This window comes from Haliotis rubra, unplaced genomic scaffold (genome assembly GCF_003918875.1).
Source record: "Haliotis rubra isolate DU_JTF1 unplaced genomic scaffold, ASM391887v1 Scf1145, whole genome shotgun sequence".
Lineage (NCBI taxonomy): Eukaryota > Metazoa > Mollusca > Gastropoda > Lepetellida > Haliotidae > Haliotis > Haliotis rubra.
In genome coordinates this window covers 104,671-125,817 of record NW_025765054.1, presented here as the reverse complement: position 1 = coordinate 125,817, position 21,147 = coordinate 104,671, and the positions used below count along the sequence as shown (strand labels likewise).

The 21,147-nt window shown below is 40.8% G+C and overlaps 1 protein-coding gene across 3 annotated transcripts; it reads left to right on the top strand.

Annotated features, from left to right (window-relative positions):
- Positions 1-1,956: 1,956 nt before the first annotated feature.
- Positions 1,957-18,557, top strand: LOC124253770 (beta-porphyranase A-like). 3 transcript variants are annotated; one of them, XM_046687614.1, is made up of 6 exons: positions 1,989-2,022; positions 9,270-9,303; positions 9,742-9,773; positions 12,948-13,190; positions 15,245-15,383; positions 16,930-18,557. In XM_046687614.1, the coding sequence occupies exons 4-6, from the start codon at positions 12,951-12,953 to the stop codon at positions 18,405-18,407; spliced, it is 1,857 nt and encodes a 618-aa protein (XP_046543570.1). In that variant the 5' UTR covers positions 1,989-2,022; positions 9,270-9,303; positions 9,742-9,773; positions 12,948-12,950; the 3' UTR covers positions 18,408-18,557. The 3 variants fall into 3 exon arrangements, with proteins under 3 accessions (XP_046543558.1, XP_046543570.1, XP_046543564.1); XM_046687608.1 differs by lacking the exon at positions 9,742-9,773 and having other exon boundaries at positions 1,995-2,022; XM_046687602.1 differs by lacking the exons at positions 9,270-9,303; positions 9,742-9,773; positions 12,948-13,190; positions 15,245-15,383 and adding exons at positions 2,567-2,818; positions 3,326-3,464 and having other exon boundaries at positions 1,957-2,022.
- The last annotated feature ends 2,590 nt before the right edge of the window (positions 18,558-21,147 follow it).

Below are 21,147 nucleotides of genomic sequence, written 5' to 3'. Positions count from 1 at the left end.
TTTGGCATAAATATTGCAAATTTAAAGGTCACATGCAACCAAAAAATCAAACATAATTAAAACACAATTATCACTTATTCCTGACATATAATATACATTGCTGGTTACGAAAAAATATATAAACAAAATTATAAGCGTACAATCGCAAATCGAAAGTGCAAAATTGTGTCCTTCGGTTTACTTCCCAGAAACGAAGCAACCGGGATACCGAACCCAGTCAGAGCGGGTGGGTGTGCACTCAAGTGTAACGGCTGGTTCATTTGCAGATGCCTTCACGGCTAATTGTGTGTATATATATAGAGAGACGTTGGGTTTTGTAAATACATGCTCATTTTTTGTGTATAATATTTTGCAATCAACAGATATCATAACATGTCATGTTTTCAAGTATCACACCTGCCTGTCTGTGTAATTACATAATGTGACAGAGACCGAACTCGGGCCATAAATCGATGCATTTTGTTTATGGTGTATATCCTGATTGGTGTTAAGTTCAAATTGCATCTGTGATAGCAGCTGTGTATTGAATATTGTCATTAGCAGACAGGCAGGCAGACACACAGGTCTCAATAAAACAAGATATTGAGTTTTGTCTGTGACAACGACATATCTATATCACAGTTAGAAATTCTGTCAATGCTAAATAATGACATTGCTTTTAAGTATCGAACTGAGAAAGTGTCTCGGTAAGAAGAACGTGTGGTGAAATAGACAAATGAAATTATATAAACAGTTAATTTACTGTCATAACATATAAAAAAGCTCGCGCCTGTGAGATATCAACAAAACATTAGAAAAATAGCTCACACCAAAGCCTTCACCGAGTATTCACCCGACAACCCGCTTCCAAGCTGCGCAAACCTATTTACTTGCGCACGTGCTATGAGCGCAGCCCAGCTGTTGAAACCCGTTTTCCCCAGAAAAGTCTGGGGAAAATTAGTGAAACGTTTGAACTCCGATTTCGCGCGATTTTTTTCATCGCGTTATTTTTCAACTTTATAAGTTGAATTTGCATTTTTGACGATTTGTTTCGGTATGTCCATACCGAAAGGTATCAGAATCTGCAAAGTTGTACTTTACGTTGCATGTGACCTTTAAGCATTTTAGTGGAAATGCTGTATATTATGGAAACTTATGATTTTTACTTCTGTTGGTTGTCTAAAGTTACCATGCCATGTTGTAAGATCGCCACTCAACACAGACACAGTATACTGACTCCGAGCCGCCCAGGGGAAACCGTTCGTAACCGTGTTTGGATGGACAGGGAATGGAACCACCGAAACTTTACACTCTTATTAAGAATACTGTACTGAGGTGGCCAGTGACTCTCCATGTCTACATGTCATCTCTGGTGTATTTAGTTGAAACCATGAAATTGATATGTATTAATCTTTATTTTCGTGCATTGGGCTTCGTGAAAGAAAGTGTCAAAGAGTCACAAACAAATATTTCTCTAAATTTGAATTGTCAGTCTACATGAAGATATCATGTGGAGCAATACTTTGAAACTGGAGCCAAGGCTGAAGAGGTTGGGATGTCTGTCATTTTGTGATGACTTGACAGAACAAGTCAGAACAAATGTTTCGTTCAAGATAAGCTTTAGTCCCTTGCATTTACGTCATTGCTGCACTATCACCATACCACATATGACAACGCAATTCTTTATCATGTAGTGCACATTTTTTAAAACGGTAGTGTCAGCGTCAAAGATGATTTGTGTTTGGATCATAGCAACTCTGAAATGAACATCAAACATCAGTTAAGACATCCCAGTGGCAGAGAATTAAGTAAAAATCATTGCGCATATGCTTAACACTCTTCTTAAATCATAACACTTTGTGTGACAGAATGAAATGCACTTTCAACAAGCCTTTCTCTGTCGCCACACCTACATACCAACGCATACTCTTATCACTTGCAAACATTTATGGAACGGTGCTGCCAAAGGTCCCTCACTTTTTTGTGTGAAATTAAACTATAAAGACTCCCGTTCGTAGTGTAGAGTAGATCCTGAAACATCTCGTGAGTATGCCTTATGTTTGATATATTCACGTCAGGTCGAATGACTTATACCAAAGACTGGTTGTTTTACTTGACATTTCCACACAAACTTGCCAACAAAGTGATTATCGGTTAGTTAGTTGTGCAGTTGTATTGAATGTGGGCACCCGGGGATCAATACTTCTTTTGTCATTTCCCCGTTTTACCAGTTAAGTGTGATACGTACAGAGGCCAAATGAACATGGGAACGCCACTCCAGACTCCAATTATTACCATTCTTGTGTTTGTATTTGTGATATACGTCGTCATATGAGCGAAATATTCTCAAGCACGACGTTAAACCCAATTTCACCTCACCTCACCTCACCTATTTGTGATATAAATGACAATATGTGCATGCGTGTGTGCGTGCGTGCAGGCAGGTATGTAGGTACGAGTGGGACATGTATCGTGTAAGGCAATGTTGACGACACGTTCTATGGCTAATACACTTTGATTCTTGATTCTTCAATGAAACCATACCACCTTATGGTAATCATTTCATAAAATGGGATATTTGTTACAGAATATGAAATGGACACAGGTCTTTTTCATTCTGAGTCTGACAGTTGGCGGTGTCCGTGGCCTATACAGTGACACAACTGTGACGATCCACCCTCAATGGCTGGCACAGGGAGGAAGCGCTCGCTATGACAGCAATAGATGGAACAAGCACAATAGTCTTGATCGGGCATCTCTCATCCCCAAATGTCGGAGCATTGGGACTGACGCTGGGCGCTGGAATAACAGAGATCTTAACGATCGTCTCTTCCAAGACGTGAGAACAACCAATGAACGATACTAACATGGACTTCGTAATAAAACCTGGCCCCAGTATTTTTCAGAACTGTATTTGACAATGATATCATGATGAAGTTATTATATATATATATATATTCATTTAACGCAGCCATTACACAAATATGATTAGCACCATCTCTTCAGATTGAACTGAAACGGTCATCAACAAGAGTAAAATCAAGTACTGTGCTAAGTACTTTAGTCAAACCGGAAAAGTATCTAGGTTATAAACATTTTTATAAGTATTTTATATCCTCCTAAGAAGGAAAGCACAAATTTAATTTGAAAACACCATTATTTTGAAATTTTGGTTAATAGTTCCCAGTGTCCTAGTGGTGTATTCTCTTAAGTTCACAATATGAGTAAATACATCAGTTCCTGGCAAAACAGTGTGTGAGAGAGTACATATCTGTGCTAAAAGGCTTTGACGAATGGCACAAGGTATAACATAATTCTACTAATGCAATACGTATATTGATTGCAGTGGCCAGAGGACCCAAACCGTAGTGGCTACCCTGACCCCAACCACCTGAAGAACGTCACCATGCAACACCAAATGTTCTCCAAGTACGTTGAGAACATTAAAAGTGGTTACGAGAACGACATGATCATGATGGCGGGAGGTAAGAATGATCGATATGATGACATTGTAGACGGGGCGGAACGAAGCAGGATCGGTGAAAACAAACCAAAAAACAAGTTACGTGTGTTTAGTGTGGTTTTTCATTGGGATTCTTCTTGCACGCGTCACTTGGACCATTTGCTCTATCTTGTGGCCAAGGTCATTAGTGAAATGGCTCGACATGACCCCACTGCCGGTTAAACAAACAAACTCCACGAATACTTAATTCCATATTCAAGGAATAAGGATATTAGGAGAAGTACGGTCAAAAACACGAATTTTTAGAATACGCACCAATAGCATGATGTCATGAAATACATATTTTACTCTCACAAGATATTATATTTTGACTGTGCTTCTTTATAAACAAAATGAAAGCAATAAATCCCCGCTCTTTAGAAAAATCGACTGAGGTGACCATGACCCTGACCATGGCATTATTATTTCGTTCACAACAGTCTAAGATTTATGCGAAACTCGCCGATAACAGCCAGCTGGTGGAGGGATGGTGTAAATAATGCCGAGGTTTCATTATGGTATCATAAATACAATATGTTACAATACAATACATAAATACAATATGTTACAATACGATACATAAATACAATATGTTACAATACAATACATAAAACAACATGTTACAATACATAAATACAATATGTTACAATACAATACATAAATACAATATGTTACATAAATACAATATGTTACAATACAATACATAAATACAATATGGTACAACATAATACATAAGTACAAGACCCGTGAAGATCGGGGGTAGAATTGGTCTTCAGCAACCCATGCTTGTCGTAAGAGACTACTAACGGGATCGGGTGGTCAGGCTCGCTGACTTGGTTGACACATGTCATCGGTACCCAATTGCGCAGATTTATGCTCATGCTGTTGATCACTGGATTGTCTGGCCCAGACTCGATTATTTACAGACCGCCGCTATATAGCTGGAATATTGCTGAGTGCGGTGTAAAACTAAACTCACTCACTCATACGTACAATGTTAAATTGCAATACATACATACAATGTTACAATATATAAATACGGCATGTTATAAAACATAAATACAACGTTACAATACAATACCTAAATACATGTTACAATACAATACATAAATACAATACAATCTTACAATACAATACATAAATACAATGTTACAGTACAATACATAAATACAATATGTCCCTAGTTTAAGTGATGTCATTTTGGTTAAACACCAGTTCTGAATATGTCTGTGATATCTAGTTATGATTATGTCTCGTCTTCACAGATTTCTACATAGTTTAGAAGTAAAACATTTGATAGTGACGATGTGGCTGTACGAATTCTGATGGGACTATATTTTCCCCTCACTCCATGCCTCATACGCTATGATGTTTCAAATGCTTTCGAAACCCTTCGTTTCAATAAAATTGGAAATTAGAATCATTAAAAATATCATCAGTATAACGGGTTTGCTCTCATGTTATTTACAGGTCTTTATTGGCCGAGTTGGATAAACACGTCTGAGCATATAGGTCAGTTTCCGAACGATGTCGATGCTGCTGCAGAGTTCATGATGTTGATGGTGCAGGGAGTTTATGACTACACAAAGGGACAAATACCACACTATCTTGAGCCTATAAATGAACCGGATGGTAAAGGGCGTATAATGAACTTCACCACCGTTGCCAAGTTTCACAAATCAGTTGCTGAGAAACTCCATTCCAGATTTAACATCAAAGTGTCTGGTCCAACACTCGACGGAGAAACTGGATTGTCGGATCGAAACAACTTTTCGTATTAGCAAAATGTGGCAAATTTCATGGACACCAATTTAGGATATATAGATGTATTTTCATTCCATTCATACAACTCCCTTATCGTATCGGGGAAATCTCACAATCTAACTGGAATGAATGAAGCACGTCTCGTAGCATTTGTCGACCTTGTTGAAAACTATGCCTCCCAGAAGACCGGAAAGATTATTCCTCTTGTTATCAGTGAATATGGTCGCGATAAGGTCACAGGAGTTGACAAATATGCTCCATCAGGTATAGTTGACTTTTCAACGATATACCACTCCAATGCCCACAGATTTACCCAACTTGGTCTCAGGGAATACATCGACAGAACAGTGGTGTTTCTTATAGCCAACGAAAAATATCCAGGACATGATAGTCTCAATTGGTCACTTTTCACACTTCAAGGCAATGCCACTCGTATGGTCGACGTCTTCAAGTTTTGGTACAAATTCATGTCGGGATACTCCTTTATCAGAACTACCAGCCTGTATGATGGAGCGGAGCGAACCGTGTCTCCCTTAGCAATGGCAAGCCCACTGGATAACGAAACAGTCATTCTCTTGCACAGCTATTCTCAGAAGTCGCAGGCTGTCAAACTAGACTTTGAAAATAACTGGATGAAACCAACCTCGGGAGAAGCTACTTGTATCACCATCAAGGATGACTGGTATCCAGTTATCACCTTCAACGAACCCTTCGACATTCAGAAGACCCAAGGAATTGTAAGCCTTCCTCCAGAAGCAACGTGCCACTTTACATTCAAGACACCATCAGACCAACTACCCAGTACCACACTCGACGAAACCACATACTACGGATCTGATACACTCATACCAATCAAAAGCAATGTAGTCTCGACAGTAATATCTCTACCAAATGGTCAATATCAAAGTGCCAGGCTGAGAGTTTCAACCAGTTGGCCGATCAGTGAAACTAACAGTGTGTCATACCTTGCTTTCAACCACCATCGCCTACATTCATTCCACAAGCTGTATGACTCGGACAAGTTTGCCCGTACCACTTACTGGGAGGTTTGGGAGTTTGCAGTCCCTACCTCCCTGTTCGTCACAGGGGCTAACCGGGTACAGGTTCATTTCTCAAACAACATGGCAGTGGGATATGTTTCGTCAGTTGCCCTTGTCACAGGCAAACTTGTGTAATCTGATTTGAAGTCTTAATAATGATATGGATGCTGAGAAATACCTCAAATTTGATATGATTAAATTTGTTCCATTAATGAGTGTTATGTCGTTGTTACCCAGGTAATAAAACAAAATTGCAACACCTGCAATGGTTCTCTTTGGATTGAATCGTGTTACTAAACTAATATGCTGAACAGCAAAAGAAACGCCATACTGATATTGGTTTCTTAAAGCACACACTTTCATTCGCTCTAATTTACAATCAAAACGGAGGATTGAGTTCAAACTTGACAATTATGGTTACCTATGGTTAGTATTCACACAAACAAAATCACCAAAATGGTACCATTATGATACCTCAAAGTCAGTATCGTGTGTGGCCTCCATGGGCATCGATGACGGCGTTGCATCGTCTGTACATGGAATGAATTAGCCGCTTGCTGAAGGCCATAGGCACTGGGGTCCATACTGAGCAAAATGTCTGATTGAGTCTAGCCGCAGTTGTCGGCCATGGTTGGAGGTCATTCAGTCTTCTTTGAATTTCGTCCCAAAGGTGTTCTTTTTTACTTAAATCCGGACTGAGTGCAGGCAGTAGTAGGGTTTGGATGCCATTTTGTCTTACGAAGTCCAATGTTGCTCTGGCAGTGTGGCCACGAGCGTTATCGTGCTCGAAGATGTGTTTTCTGTGACGTCCAACATGTGGTACAACGTGGGGTCTTATGACTTGATCAATATAGTGAGCAGCTGTCACGCTATTTCCTCGTCCTGGACCGAACATGGGGCCAACTCTCTGGTTCAGGCCGATCGACCCCACACAGTGATGCTTGGACCACCCCACGAGTCTCTTTCAACAATACACTCTTTGGAAAACCGTTCCCCACGCCTTCGCCATACTCTCACTATGCCATCGGCTGTCGAAACACAATATCGAATTTTATCACAGTTCTCCATTGTCAATAACGCCAATTTCGATGCTGAGTCGCCCATTGCAGTCGGTTTGGGCAGTGACGAGCGGCGAGGACAGGATCACGATATGGTCTGCGACAGCACAGGTTTCTTCCGCGCAAACGTCGACGCACTGTTACTGCACTAATGGGTCTGTTGTGAGTCCCAATGGTCTGGCGTGCTGCTTCCGTCCTTCTGGTGAAGCGATCCTGCTGATGGTTGCGTACAATCTGTCGGTCTTGACTTTGTGATGTTACTGAAGGTCTTGGATGCTGTTAGTGGCCTGAAACCGCATTCAGTCGGTAGATTGTCCCAACATGAACATTAAAATGATTGGCTACCTTCCCTGCATTCTGGCAAACTTGCAATCGTCCCGAGGCTTGGTTCCCCTGATCTCTCGTAACTCCTGGCATGGTGGTTGTGTCAAACAAGAATAATTTCAGGCGAGTTTGAGACTCGCTTTCATTGGTAGGGTTGTCACGATATGTACGTGCATGTTCATTTTCACGAATGTCATAAGGTACCTTTTATCACGTCTGCCTTTTTAGGTGCGTTTAGTCGATATGCCTTTTCATCAGAAAACACACTAATGTTGGTAATGACTATCCATTTGGAGTGAAACACACTTTAACAAAACGGTACAATCATAATAAAAACACCACCTTGTGAGAACAAAATTTGGTTTTGGAGGTGACGTTTCGTTTGCGGTTCAGTATACTTGGGAAGAATCGCAACTGCATTAGAATGTATAGCACACAGGCAATGCTTAAGATGAAAACGCAAAAACAAAACTGCAAGTTAAATAAAGAAGACAGTATGCGGGAGCTTCATGTTGGTGAGGTTAATGTTGAACAATCGGTTGCAGTAGTTTCACGATCTCTGGGTTCCAGTCGTCAGAACAAATACACAGTCTGTATGGGGGTGTAGCGTTGTCATGTTGAAATGTCAGTCCAGGGCCAAGTACGTATAGGTGCATGAATGTCTGGGTTCAACTTTGATCCCAATACTGTATGGGCAGTAAGATTCTCTTGCACGACATACCCGGGTTAGAACTGATCTTCAGTAACCCATGCTTGTCGTTAGATGCGACTAAATGGGATCAGGTGTTCATGCTCGCTGACTTGGCTGACATCGTATACCAATTGCGTAGATCGATGATCATGATGTTGATCACTGGATTGTCTAGTCCAGACTCGATTATTTACAGACCGACCTTCATATAGCTTGAATATTGCTGAGTGTGGCGTAACACTAAACTCACTCACTCACTCACTCTTGCACGACAATCAATCGAGATCGACCGATGGCACAAATGCTCCGCAAACCATTGCACAACCACCTTCAAATCGAACCACACAAACACAACACTGGGCATGACGTTCTCCTCCTGCTTCACAATTGCAACCGTCATGGAACGTTATGCACTAGGGCTAAAAATGGATTCGTCAATCCACTTTTCAGCGTTCGTTAAATGGAGACTAGCAACATGATACACATCTATTTTCATAACAGTGCACTCACTTCTTCCATTGTGAGATTCAATGTTACACGTGTCAAAAGTACATTTCAAATATATGTCTGGTTGAAGCTCGTCAATAGACAATCTTTAATCATCGGGAAAATAACCTATTTGACACTGAAAGTAATGTTTAGTCTAGCCCGGGTAGTTATTGGGATTATCTGTTTACACATTTAGACAGATAGATCAAGAACAAATGTGTTTGTGTTACATGAGTGTCTTTCTTCTTGACTTTTTGTGAGACAGGGTGACATGCACTTTTGCCAGGCTGCTCTATCAACAGACCTACATACATACGCATGTTCTTATCATTTCGAAATATTTATGGAACGTTAGTGCCGAAGGTCGTGAAAACCTTATAAACTCTCGTGCTTGTTCTATAAAGGCTCTCTTGTTTTGTCAGGTGTTGAGACGACTAGTTGAGTGTGGATCGCCACGTGAGTATGCCTAATGTTTGTCATTTTCACGTCAGACTGAATAAGTTATATCAATTACTATTGTATTACTTTACATGTAAATGATAAAAATGTAAATACTGATTTACTGAAGTGTACAAAATGTAATTATAACGTCACCCATGATCAATTTAACTTTTTATCTATGTTAACTATGTAGAAAGCAGAAAATTGTTGTTACCAAGTTCTTTTTATACTTATAAAACACATGAACAGTTTAATTTGTTAATGTCTTCGCAAAATTTAGAATGTTTAAAAAATCTTGAATTCATTTTGAAACGAAATCTACCACTTTAATTTAGAAGTATATGTAGATAATCACTTCGATGTCCATGCGCATTGAAACCATGTATATACACTTTTGTACTTTTGACCACGAAGCCTTGAATACGAATAAACTTTTCTTCTTCTATGTGTAAGGAAATACAGACTGGTCAACAAAAGGATAAACGGTGAGATTAGCAATGTAAAATTAGTGCAGGCAGACACTGTCTTCCGAACCCCTTGCTCTTTGGAATCATATTTCAAATATTTGCAAACTTTGTCATTTTATCACTTCCTTGCTACCAGTAACATACTATCCCAAGAAAGAAACGCATAGGCCAGAAATCTGTTGCAAAAATGTATTTTCAAACATGTATAACTCGTCCACAAAGAGACCTTAGTGCATGAATTTTTACATCAGTTTAGAAGAAGGCAATGTCTATACAACCAAGTGGATAATTTTAGATAACGGAGACGGTGAGCGCGATGATGACGACGTAGCACGGTCCAGAAGTCGGGTCCCCTGGCTCTCAGCCCAATCTCTCTCAACCTGTTCCGTACAGTTTGCCCGGATACCCTCCGAAGTCCAGGCACCCTGGCTGCTGTGCTCTCACCCGTGGCAGTACGACCACGCAAATGTAGTACCCAGGATGTACCGATCTTGGGCTGCAGTGGTGACTCGAGGTCTGCCTGTACGAGGAGGGTTATTTGTTATACCTGTTTGGTTGTAACGAGCTGCAAGCCGTGATATCGTCATCAGAGTAACATCCAGACGCCTGACAACAAAAGATTGGTTATCTCCAGCCTGCATTCTTTCAATGGCGTGTCGCAGCGTCAAGACGAGGCGTAGTGATTTGACCTTTGAAACTCCTCCAAAAGATAAAATACACAATGCCATTTTAGAAAGTGGTCAAATATAACATAGGTTATATTTGGGATTACACTTTCTCAATAAAGTACAGATTCTAGTACTTTTTTGGGTTGAGTCCCAAACGGGATTCGAACCCACAGCCAGGCAGGCACCTAATCGCCAGCACTCAAAGTCCGACGCCTAGACCGCTTAGCCTCCAAAACGAATGCCGATTTCCGAAAGTAATCTGGATTTTTATAGCCAGACAGTGCATGCTCTTTGCTGCACAATTTCAACTGGAAGATGATTTTTGTTGCGTTGTGGCGATGCATTTATAATCCTTCTAAGAAATCTTATCAAAATCAACATTTTCAGGTAAAGTCGATTTTTTACTTGTGCAATTGTGTAAAATCATGTTATCAACACTTATGTTACATATATTGACGATTGTTTAAACACAATAGGTAAATAATAGATTTTTTAAAATACAAATGCCTATGCGTTTCTATTTTTGGATAGTATATATGACGAAGCAACATGAATAACAGATATCGGAAGCAAAAGCACTTACATTCTTCAATAGATCGTGGATTTCCTATCATTCCTTTAATTGTAGAAACATAGTATTGTATAATCAAATTTCAATCTGTGGTAATATGGCATGTGAAAATACGCTTTAAAATTGGTCTTCGGCAAACTTGTCGAGGCAGGTGACTAAACTAATCGGGTGGTCAGGCTCTCTGACTTCATTTATGAATGTCATCGTATAACATTTGCGTAGATCTATGCTCATGATGTTAATCACTGGATTATCGGGACCCGCACGATTCTAGACAACCACCAAACATTCTGTGTTGCTAGACATACAAAAATGAAAGGTCCAAATGGCACCATCATCTAGTGTACAGTGGATATATCATGGACATGTATCTTGTGTGATCTACTTTCGGTTGCTGGTGTTCTATAGCCCGTTTTTTATATTATCTTGTCCTAATTTGAAATCCAATTTTAGAGAGTTTTATTTCTTGTATCGGTGATATTCTAGTTGGTTTTACTGTCCTTCGTCGACAGGTTTATATAATTTACATGTATTTATGGTGTATTCAAAACTTGTTTATAGTCACGATATGGCTGAAATATTGCCGATGTGACTTAAAATCTTAACTCACTCACTCAGATATATCTTGTATATACTATTGGGGACCAGTGTCCTACAGCAAATGAATACAGAGTAAACCGATAAGAATAACGTGTTCAAATTTGGCACATGTCATTGACGAGGTTCATCATGACACTTACTCACCAATGCATATATGGCCCTCACGAAAGTCCAGAACTGCCTGGGACCGCCTCCGTGGTGTATTGGGTAGAGCGTCCGCCCGGACAGCGGAAGGTCGCGGGTTCGATCCCCGGCCGCGTCATACCAAAGAGACGTTAAAATATGGTACTTGTTGGTCCCTGCCTGGCGCTCGGCATTGATGAGTACAACAAGGACTGGTCGGCTCGGAGTGTCTGAGTGGAGTATTCATGCTTCACTGCGGCATGGTATCTCAGTGGGCTAACACTATAAAACCAGATTAAGTCTGGGCTAGTACAAGCACCCGCACATACACATACACACGCATGCACGTCGTCATATGAGCGAAATATTCTCAAGCAGACGTTAAACCCAATTTCACCTCACCTCACCAGAACTGCCTGGTATAGTCGCCCTATCGAACCAATCAGATCACCAATTGTGTACTGGGAAATGTTCACCCACCCTTCCTGCAGTGTTTGTGCAGTGCTAGGGTTCTGTGGCTGTTTCTGACATGGTCGCAGATGTTGATTACGAGCATCTCATAATTGTCCGATCTGGAGACCAAGAGGTCCATGTAAGTACTTGGATGTTGTGGTTCTTCAAAAAGTCTTGCTGTGTCAGATCGGGCGTCGTCGTGTTGAAACATTACGTTTGCGTGTTCTAAAATGGGAAGGACGTGTCGCCGAAAACTGTCATCGGTGTAACGTTGTGCTCAGGGAGTGTACCAAGTCTGTTGTACCGGTATGAGATGGCGTCCCATCATTACACTCAGTACTTGCGACACATAGATGGTTCCTCGGTGACCGGGCTGAAATCTTAGTACGTACTCCAGCTGTATGAGGCGGCTGTGGTGAGTCATCAAATAAGTCATGAACCAGTGTTAACCGGTCCTGGGTTTCAATTGTGACACGTGGTCGACTGGATCTGGGTAGTTCACCTCTTGACCCCTCCGTCTGATAAAAGTCACATGTCTTGTAATGGGGCCTGGCCATACATTGAAAACATACATAGAAAAGGTGGTTAATAGTGAATAAAAGCCAGGAGCTCCTTTCACGAAGCAACCTTTACTGAACTTAACCCTTAGCTCCCATTCTTTAACGTTGCACTAAGGTTACCTTCGTGACTTACGATCACCTAGTGCTTTGTGAAAGGAGGCCCAGGTCAGCAGAAATGTAAATAAATCAGATCATTAAAATATGATATTTGTTACAGAAAATGAAGTGGACACAGGTCATTTTCACTCTGTGCTTGACAGTGGGCGGAGTATACAATGACACAACTGTCACAATCCACCCTCAATGGCTGGCACAGGGAGGAAGCGCTCGCTATGACAGCAATAGATGGAACAAGCACAATGGTCTAGATAAGACAACTCTCATCCCCAAATGTCGGAGCATTGGGACTGACGCTGGGCGCTGGAATAACAGAGATCTTAACGATCGTCTCTTCCAAGACGTGAGAACAACCAACGTATAATACTAAATATCAATGCCACTGAAAGCTGTCACTAGCACTGTTAAAAACAAATTTGACATTATCAAACGCCAGTGATGGCGACAATGTAATGGAAACATTGATTTAGTGTAACCCTTACAGGAATACGGTGTCCTACACGAATGAGGTGATACTTTGCTGTTAACATTAAACCTACACTAGCCCCTGGTTCCATTCCCGTAGTTCTTCGCAAATTACCTTGCATACATCCTTGATCTTTAAACCAGGCTATCTTACTTGGACAACTTGGAAAGGGGATGGGCAAGGGAGGTAATTCGTATCCAATACCACTGGGTACCAATACCATCAAAGACTGACTGACTGAGTATGGTTGTACGCCGCTTTTAGCAATATTCCAGCAATATCACGGCGGGGCACACCAGAAATGGGCTTCACAAATTGTACCCATGTGGGGAATCGAACCCGGGCCTTCGGCGTGACGAGCGAACGCTTTAAACACTAGGCTACCCCACCGCCCTCCATCAAAGAGAAATTATGAAGATGTTCTTTTCATGTCACTTGGTTCTTTAGTATTGAGTTCTCGAAAACTCCATAATAAGTAACAGTACTTGCCGTCAGGCTGCTCATATTTCCATCTCAGCGTCGAGGCTGGTTTATTACTGGAAAGATGCTTATATATGAAAGCAAGTCCCAAACTCGCCTGAAATCAATTTTGTTTTGATACAATCACCATGCCACGACTTACGAGAGATCCGAGGAACCAAGTCTTTGGACGATTGCAAGTTGTTCAGGCTGCACGGAGGGGAGCCAATCATTTTAATGTTCATGTAAGGACAATGTACCGACTGCAGGAGAGGTATCAGGTGACTAACAGCATCCAAGACCGTCCACGCAGTGGGCGACCTCCAGTAACATCACAAAGTCAAGACCGACAGATTGTGCGCAACCATCTGCAAGATCGCCCAGAGCGATTGAAACAGTATGCCAGACCATTGGGACTCACAACAGACCCATCAGTGCCGATACAGTGCGTCGACGTTTGCGCAGAAAAAATCTCTGCTGTCAAAGACCGTATCGTGGTCCTGTCCTCACAGCTCATTACCGCCCAAACCGACTGCAATGGACAACTCAGCATTAACATTGGCGTTATCGACAATGGAGAACTGTGCTTTTATCTCATGAAAGCCGATGTTGTGTTTCGACAGTCGATGGCAGAGTGATATGGTGAAGGCATGGGGAACTGTTTTCCAATGAGTGTACCATTGAAAGAGACACTTGGTGTGGTCCAAGCATCACGGTGTGGGGTGCATTCGGTCTGAACCAGTTAGTTGACACCGTTGAGTTCCAGAATCTTGGTCCAGGATGAAGAAATGACGTGACAGCTGCTCGCTATATTGACCAAGTCATCACACCCCACGTTGTACCAAATTTTGTACGTTACAGAATTCACAACTTGCAGCAAGACAACGCTCGTGCCCACACTGCCAGAGCAAAATTTGACTTCCAAAACAACATGGCCTAAAAACACCCTGCAATAGCCTGCACTCAGTCCGGATTTTAAGTCCAATAGAACACCTTTGGGACGAGCTTCAAAGAAGACTGAATGACCTCCAACCAAGGCCGACAATTGCAGCTGGACTCGATCAGGCATTTCAAAGAGTATGGACACAAGAGCCTATGGCCTTCAGCAACCGGCTAATTGATTTCATGTACAGACGATGCAACGCTTTCATCGATGCCCATGGAGGCCACACATAATACTGACTTTGGGGTATCTTAATGGCACCATTTTTGGTGATGTTGTTTGTGTTAACTCTATATGTGATTCCCGAAAATGTGTTAACCAAGTTTGAACTCAGTCCTCCGTGTTGATTGTTAAGAACAGTGAATTAAAGTGTGTGCTTTAAGAAACTGCTATCGGTACGACATTTCTATAGTGGTTCAGTATAGTAGTGTAGATAATCAAACTGGAAGTCAAGGGTTGGTGATTTGAGGGGTTAGTGAAAACGTACCAAACTGTTAGCCCTGAGGATATAGATAATTATTGATTGCAGTGGCCAGAGGACCCAAACCGTAGTGGCTACCCTGATCCCAACCATCTGAAGAACGTCACCTTTCAGCAGAAAATGTTCTCCAGTTACGTTGAGAACATCAACAGTGGCTATGAAAATGACATGATAATGATGGCAGGAGGTAAGAGTTTTCTATTTGGGACAAGAACATGTTTCCCCATTAGAGTAAGTGAGTGAGTTTAGTTTTACACCGCACTCATCTATGTGACGGCGGTCTGTAAATAATAGAGTCTGGACCAGACAATCCAGTGATCAACAGCATGTGCATCAACCTACGTAATTGGGATACGATGACATGTGTCAACCAAGCCAGCGAGCCTGACCACCCGATGCCGTTGTCGCCTCTTACGACAACCATGGGTTACTGAAGATGATTTCTAGCCCGGATTTTCACGGGTCTTCCCCATTAGAGCACTCTGGGAGAACACAGCCCACTGTTGGTCATCGTCCCAATCATGTATAAAACCATCAGTAATAACCAACGTTGTGGTAAAGTCAAAATATCTTAATGTGAACCTGAACTTGCGTTTTAGAGATTTTGCTATGTTTGCCTGTTGTTCCACAAGGCGGTCTATATCGTATGATGCGAATCAGTTTTTCACGCTGGCCATTTCTCATAATTACAACCACTAGTTATTCTGAACAAAACCCTATTATTTGCTGACCATCGTTATGGAGCTTAGATATTGCTGAAGGTTGCTATAAACAACAAACATATTCCATAAATTTCCCGAAATCAAATGTGAACGATACGGAAATACGCAAGGATACAATCTCTTTACATCATTTTTAAAATATTCAGAGTTGAGAAGTGCTTTCACGTGTCCCTTACACTTACCTACATTTTGGGGAAACTATAGGCCACCGATTACTGAGCAAGTTGTTATGATGTGTAGAGTTCATCAAAAACTGTTCCTACTCATAGCGGGTAAAGCGTTCGCTTTTTATGCAGAAAACACGGGTTCGATTCCCCACATGGGCACAATGCGTGTTATTGCTGGAATATTGGTAAAAGCGGCGTAAAGCCCAACTCACTCACTCACTCATAAGGGACCTTATTTGCCAGACAATAAGCAATTAATCAAAATAACTATCTTTGCCTGTCACATATATAACACTTACCACCCTATAAGGATTGAAACCCATCCTTGATGAGGATGAGTCAAGAAAGCAGATGTATCGTGTCTCCCTATCACGTTAGTGTTCCACCAAAAGGCAGTCGACAATGTGACTCAAAGTTGATTTTAAAAAGAAACTTACCTAAATATAGTTAATGTTTTTGTTGAATTTTTATTCACTGACCTAAAAACATTTGGTGCTGTTATTATCGTTCATTCTTGAAACAAAATAATTATTGTAAAATGCTTTCATAGAAATACTAAATGTGATAACCTACATTAAAACAACAAATTATAATGAATACTGGAATGTTCTTTCTTTAAACACCACACAAAAAATATAATGTAATCTTACCGGAACGATCGACAAAAAAGCCACGTCAATGTTTGAAAGGGTCGTTTTCTTCATCAGCATTATTTTTTCTTTCTCTGACTGATATATTCCGCGTCATTAATTCTTTGACAGTAACATTCTTCTATTCCAGACCTTGTCAAACCGTTTTATTTCAGCCATTGCCAAATTCATACAAAAATTATAATATTTTACAGGTCTTTATTGGCCGAGTTGGATAAACACGTCTGAACATATAGGTCAGTTTCCGAACGATGTCGATGCTGCTGCAGAGTTCATGATGTTGATGGTGCAGGGAGTTTATGACTACACAAAGGGACAAATACCACACTACTTTGAGTCAATAAATGAACCGGATGGTAAAGGGCGTATATTGAATTTCACCACCGTTGCCAAGTTTCATAAATCAGTTGCTGAGAAACTCCATTCCAGATTTAACATCAAAGTGTCTGGTCCAACACTCGATGGAGAAACTGGATTGTCGGACAGATACAACTTTTCATACTGGCAAAGAGTGGCAGATTTCATGGACGTCACTTTAGGATATATAGATGTCTTTTCGTTTCATTCGTACAATTCACTCGTTGTTTCTGGAAAATCTCACAATCTTACTGGTATGAATGAGGCACGCTTGGTTGCATTCGTCGACCTTGTTGAAAGCTATGCCTCTAAGAAAACCGGAAAGATTATCCCCCTTGTTATCAGTGAATATGGCCGCGGACCTGTGACAGGAATTGACAAATATGCCCCATCAGGAATAGTTGACTTTTCAACGATATACCAAGCAAATGCCCACAGATTTACTCAGCTGGGTCTTAGGGAATACATCGACAGGGCAGTGGTGTTTCTTTTAGCCAACGAAAAATACCCAGGACATGATAGTCTCAATTGGTCACTTTTCACACTTCAAGGAAACGCCACTCGCATAGTCGACGTCTTCAAGTTTTGGTACAAATTCATGTCGGGATACTCCTTTATCAGAACTACCAGCCAGTATGATGGAGCGGAGCGAACCGTGTCTCCCTTAGCAATGTCTAGCCCACTGGATAACGAAACAGTCATTCTCTTGCACAGCTATTCTCAGAAGTCGCAGGCTGTCAAACTAGACTTTGAAAATAACTGGATCAAACCAACCTCGGGGGAAGCTACTTGTATCACCATCAAGGATAACTGGTATCCAGTCATCACCTTCAATGAGTCGTTCGACATCCAGAAGACCCAAGGAATTGTAAATATGCCTCCAGAAGCAACATGTCACTTTACATTCAAGACACCATCAGACCAGCTACCTAGTGCCACACTGAACGAAACCACATACTACGGATCTGACACACTCATACCAATCAACGGCAATGTAGTCTCGACAGTAATATCTCTACCAAATGGACAATATCAGAGTGCCAGGCTGAGAGTTTCAACCAGTTGGCTAATCAGTGAAACTAACAGTGTATCATACCTTTCCTTTAACCGCCATCGCCTTGATGCTTTCCACAAGCTGTATGACTCCGACAAGTTTGCCCGTACCACTTACTGGGAGGTTTGGGAGTTCGTAGTTCCTCCCTACATGTTTGTAACGGGGACTAACCAGGTACAGATCCACTTCTCAAGCAGCATGACTACGGGATATGTTTCTTCAGTTGCTCTTGTCACAGGCAAGCTTATCCAATCAGATTGAAGACTTAATAATGATACTTATTCTGAGAGATGTCTCAAATGTGAAATTATTCAGTACATTTCATCTATGAGTGTCATGCTTTTGTTTTATTCTTAGGTACATGTATTTGGACAGAAGACAGCATTCAATACATCTAATCAATAAGTGTCATGCTATTGTTGTTTTTCCAGATCATTAGAGAAACAGTTTGTTTAACAACAGCTGCAACAATCGTGTAGATGCAGCCTGAGTGTGTGTGTGTGTGTGTGTGTGTGTGTGTGTGTGTGTTTGTAATTTATCACAGCACAGTGCAACGTTTTTGCACAAGTGTGACAAATATAGCTTTCACTGGATGTGAAAATAACCTGCTGTACATATACACCAAATTCCAACAACATACACTAATTTGTGCAGGCATGCATGAACGCGCACATGCCGGACACAAACGCATAAGAATTATGATGAACAGGTATAAGATTAGCCATCTCAAGCCCAGTCTGTGGCCCGGTTTGGTAGGATCCATGGGTTGTCATGCACGACTGTAATACCTTGTTTAAGGTGTTAGTTGTTAACACTCTCTTGTGTGTGTTTGTGTTTGTGCTGGTACAGACTTATGCCGGATTTTAAGTGTTGTCTCACTGAGATACCATGGTGCATCATATCATATTATCAATCATATTATACTCACTAACTCTTTATCGTATGTATGTATGTATGTATGTATGTATGTATGTATGTATGTATGTATGTATGTATGTATGTATGTATGTATGTATGTATGTATGTATGTATGTATGTATGTATATATGTGTGTGTGTGTGTGTGTGTGACTTATTATATTGATATTAAAAGATCAATACAGAACACTTGTGCTTTGATGAATATTTTTGAAACATGACTGCTACTTATATGGACGTTTAGAGAGTGCATCACCACTTGCACCTCCTTATGACCGTAGTTGTTTGTACAGTAATCGCTCTTGAAAGATGATTCGTGTATGACGTGAAATTAGCATGTACATGATTTTCAGTTTTCAAACAAAACGAAACGAATAGAAGTAAACACTGACAACTATGTGATGCAAGCTGATTGTCAAAATTAATGGTCTGCAGTTATTTATCGACCATCTTGAAAACCGTCAAAATCAAGAATGACACCCCATGAACGCGTATAGGGCTACTGCGTTGGGCACGTGCATCCCGTGCGTTGTGTTTAAATGATGGTGCGTTCATAAGATGTCCGTCCCATCCAAATTGGAAGTTCAGGTTGCCCTAATTTATCTGAAAACATCACCATGTCACAGTCGAAAGCATCAGTTCCAACGTTTTTCTCGATGTTTATATGAGGTGATGTCTACCAATCCATTGCCTGCAAATGCGTTCACAACGTCTCTTCAGAAACATCAACTGTTCATCTATCAATCATTCCATGCCTATTTTCCTTGGTTCGTGGGTCATGTTATAGATGAGAGTGTATCAAGTCGCCATCTGTCTCCAACAGTCAATTTATCCTTTTTTGCTCACAATAGTTTTCAACACGGTACACATCGCCTATGCTGATTTGATCCTATGTGTTCTACTTCCGAAATGACCACTCTGTTTCCAAACGTTTTACACATTGCTTCCTCTCTGTAAAGTTCTTTATCAAAGACGAAAACTGTTGTCATACTTTACAAATATGTCACGCAGAGTCCTCCATATACAATACGGTCTACAACACCCTTTATGTGGGAGAACTACGTGTGAAACCAACACACAAACAAATGTGATGCAATTGACTATTGTATTCTAAAATCTACCATATTCACAAATCATTGAAAATGTATCACAATGGCAGTACAAAATGGTGTGTAAGTACACAATTAATATAAGTACGGTATAATACAAGGGCAGTTGTTGTGACAATAAAGACAATTGTGGTAATATCTACCTCTCGGTAACAGTAATCCATCTTTGAAAAAAGTCTAGCAGTGTTTTTTTAGATGTAATCACCACGCCCTCAATGACTCTAAAGGTACAATGTATGGCGAGTGAACATTGCTGCTCACCGTATTACACTGCCTCTTAAACTATGCCTATGCATTAACAAATACACTTGACAAATTAAGAGAATCAATTACATGTATCCTGGTAAGGTGCAAATGAGGTCCTTACCAAAAGCCAAGTTATTCATTTAGAGGCAAATGTTTATAAGCAATTTAGTTTTCATCTATGGATGGCAAAATCGTGGTTCGTCAGAGCAGTGTCCCGTGGGCATGCAACACACCTATCATCGTTTGTTCGAATCGATGTACTTCCTGACTACGATTCCTTTTTCATCAGCAAAACATCGTGCTCATGAGTTTGACAAACATGGTACATGCCACCTGCATTACTTCAGTATCTCACCTTTTATGTGGTAAATACTGATTGTCAAATCGTATAAAAAGGCTCAATAATGTAAGGTCAAACTATTTAAAGAAAGACAAGAGTAACTTTGCTTGTGACCTCTAGTCTATTCAGTTAAAGTTATGAATATTACAGTGTAGTTGCAGTTATCTTTGTACAGTGATTTCATACACCTCGTTGTGGTTTCAAGTGTCCTTAGCAAAGGTTGTGAAAGGAAGTCACCAACAAATATTGTAAATTGCTCAATGTTAACTGAATACAGCTGGTTGGTGGACAGTGACTTGCACTTATTGCCACTGCGTCACCCTACCTACACAGTAGTGTTTTTATCTTATCACATTTACAGAACGGCAGTGTCAAGGCCAGAGATAATG

Coding starts and splice junctions, on each gene's coding strand:
- LOC124253770 (XM_046687602.1), top strand. CDS start 2,570: ATGAAATGGACACAGGTCTTTTTCATTCTGAGTCTGACAGTTGGCGGT. Junction 2,819..3,325: donor ACGATCGTCTCTTCCAAGAC/GTGAGAACAACC, acceptor TATTGATTGCAG/TGGCCAGAGGACCCAAACCG. Junction 3,465..16,929: donor CATGATCATGATGGCGGGAG/GTAAGAATGATC, acceptor AATATTTTACAG/GTCTTTATTGGCCGAGTTGG.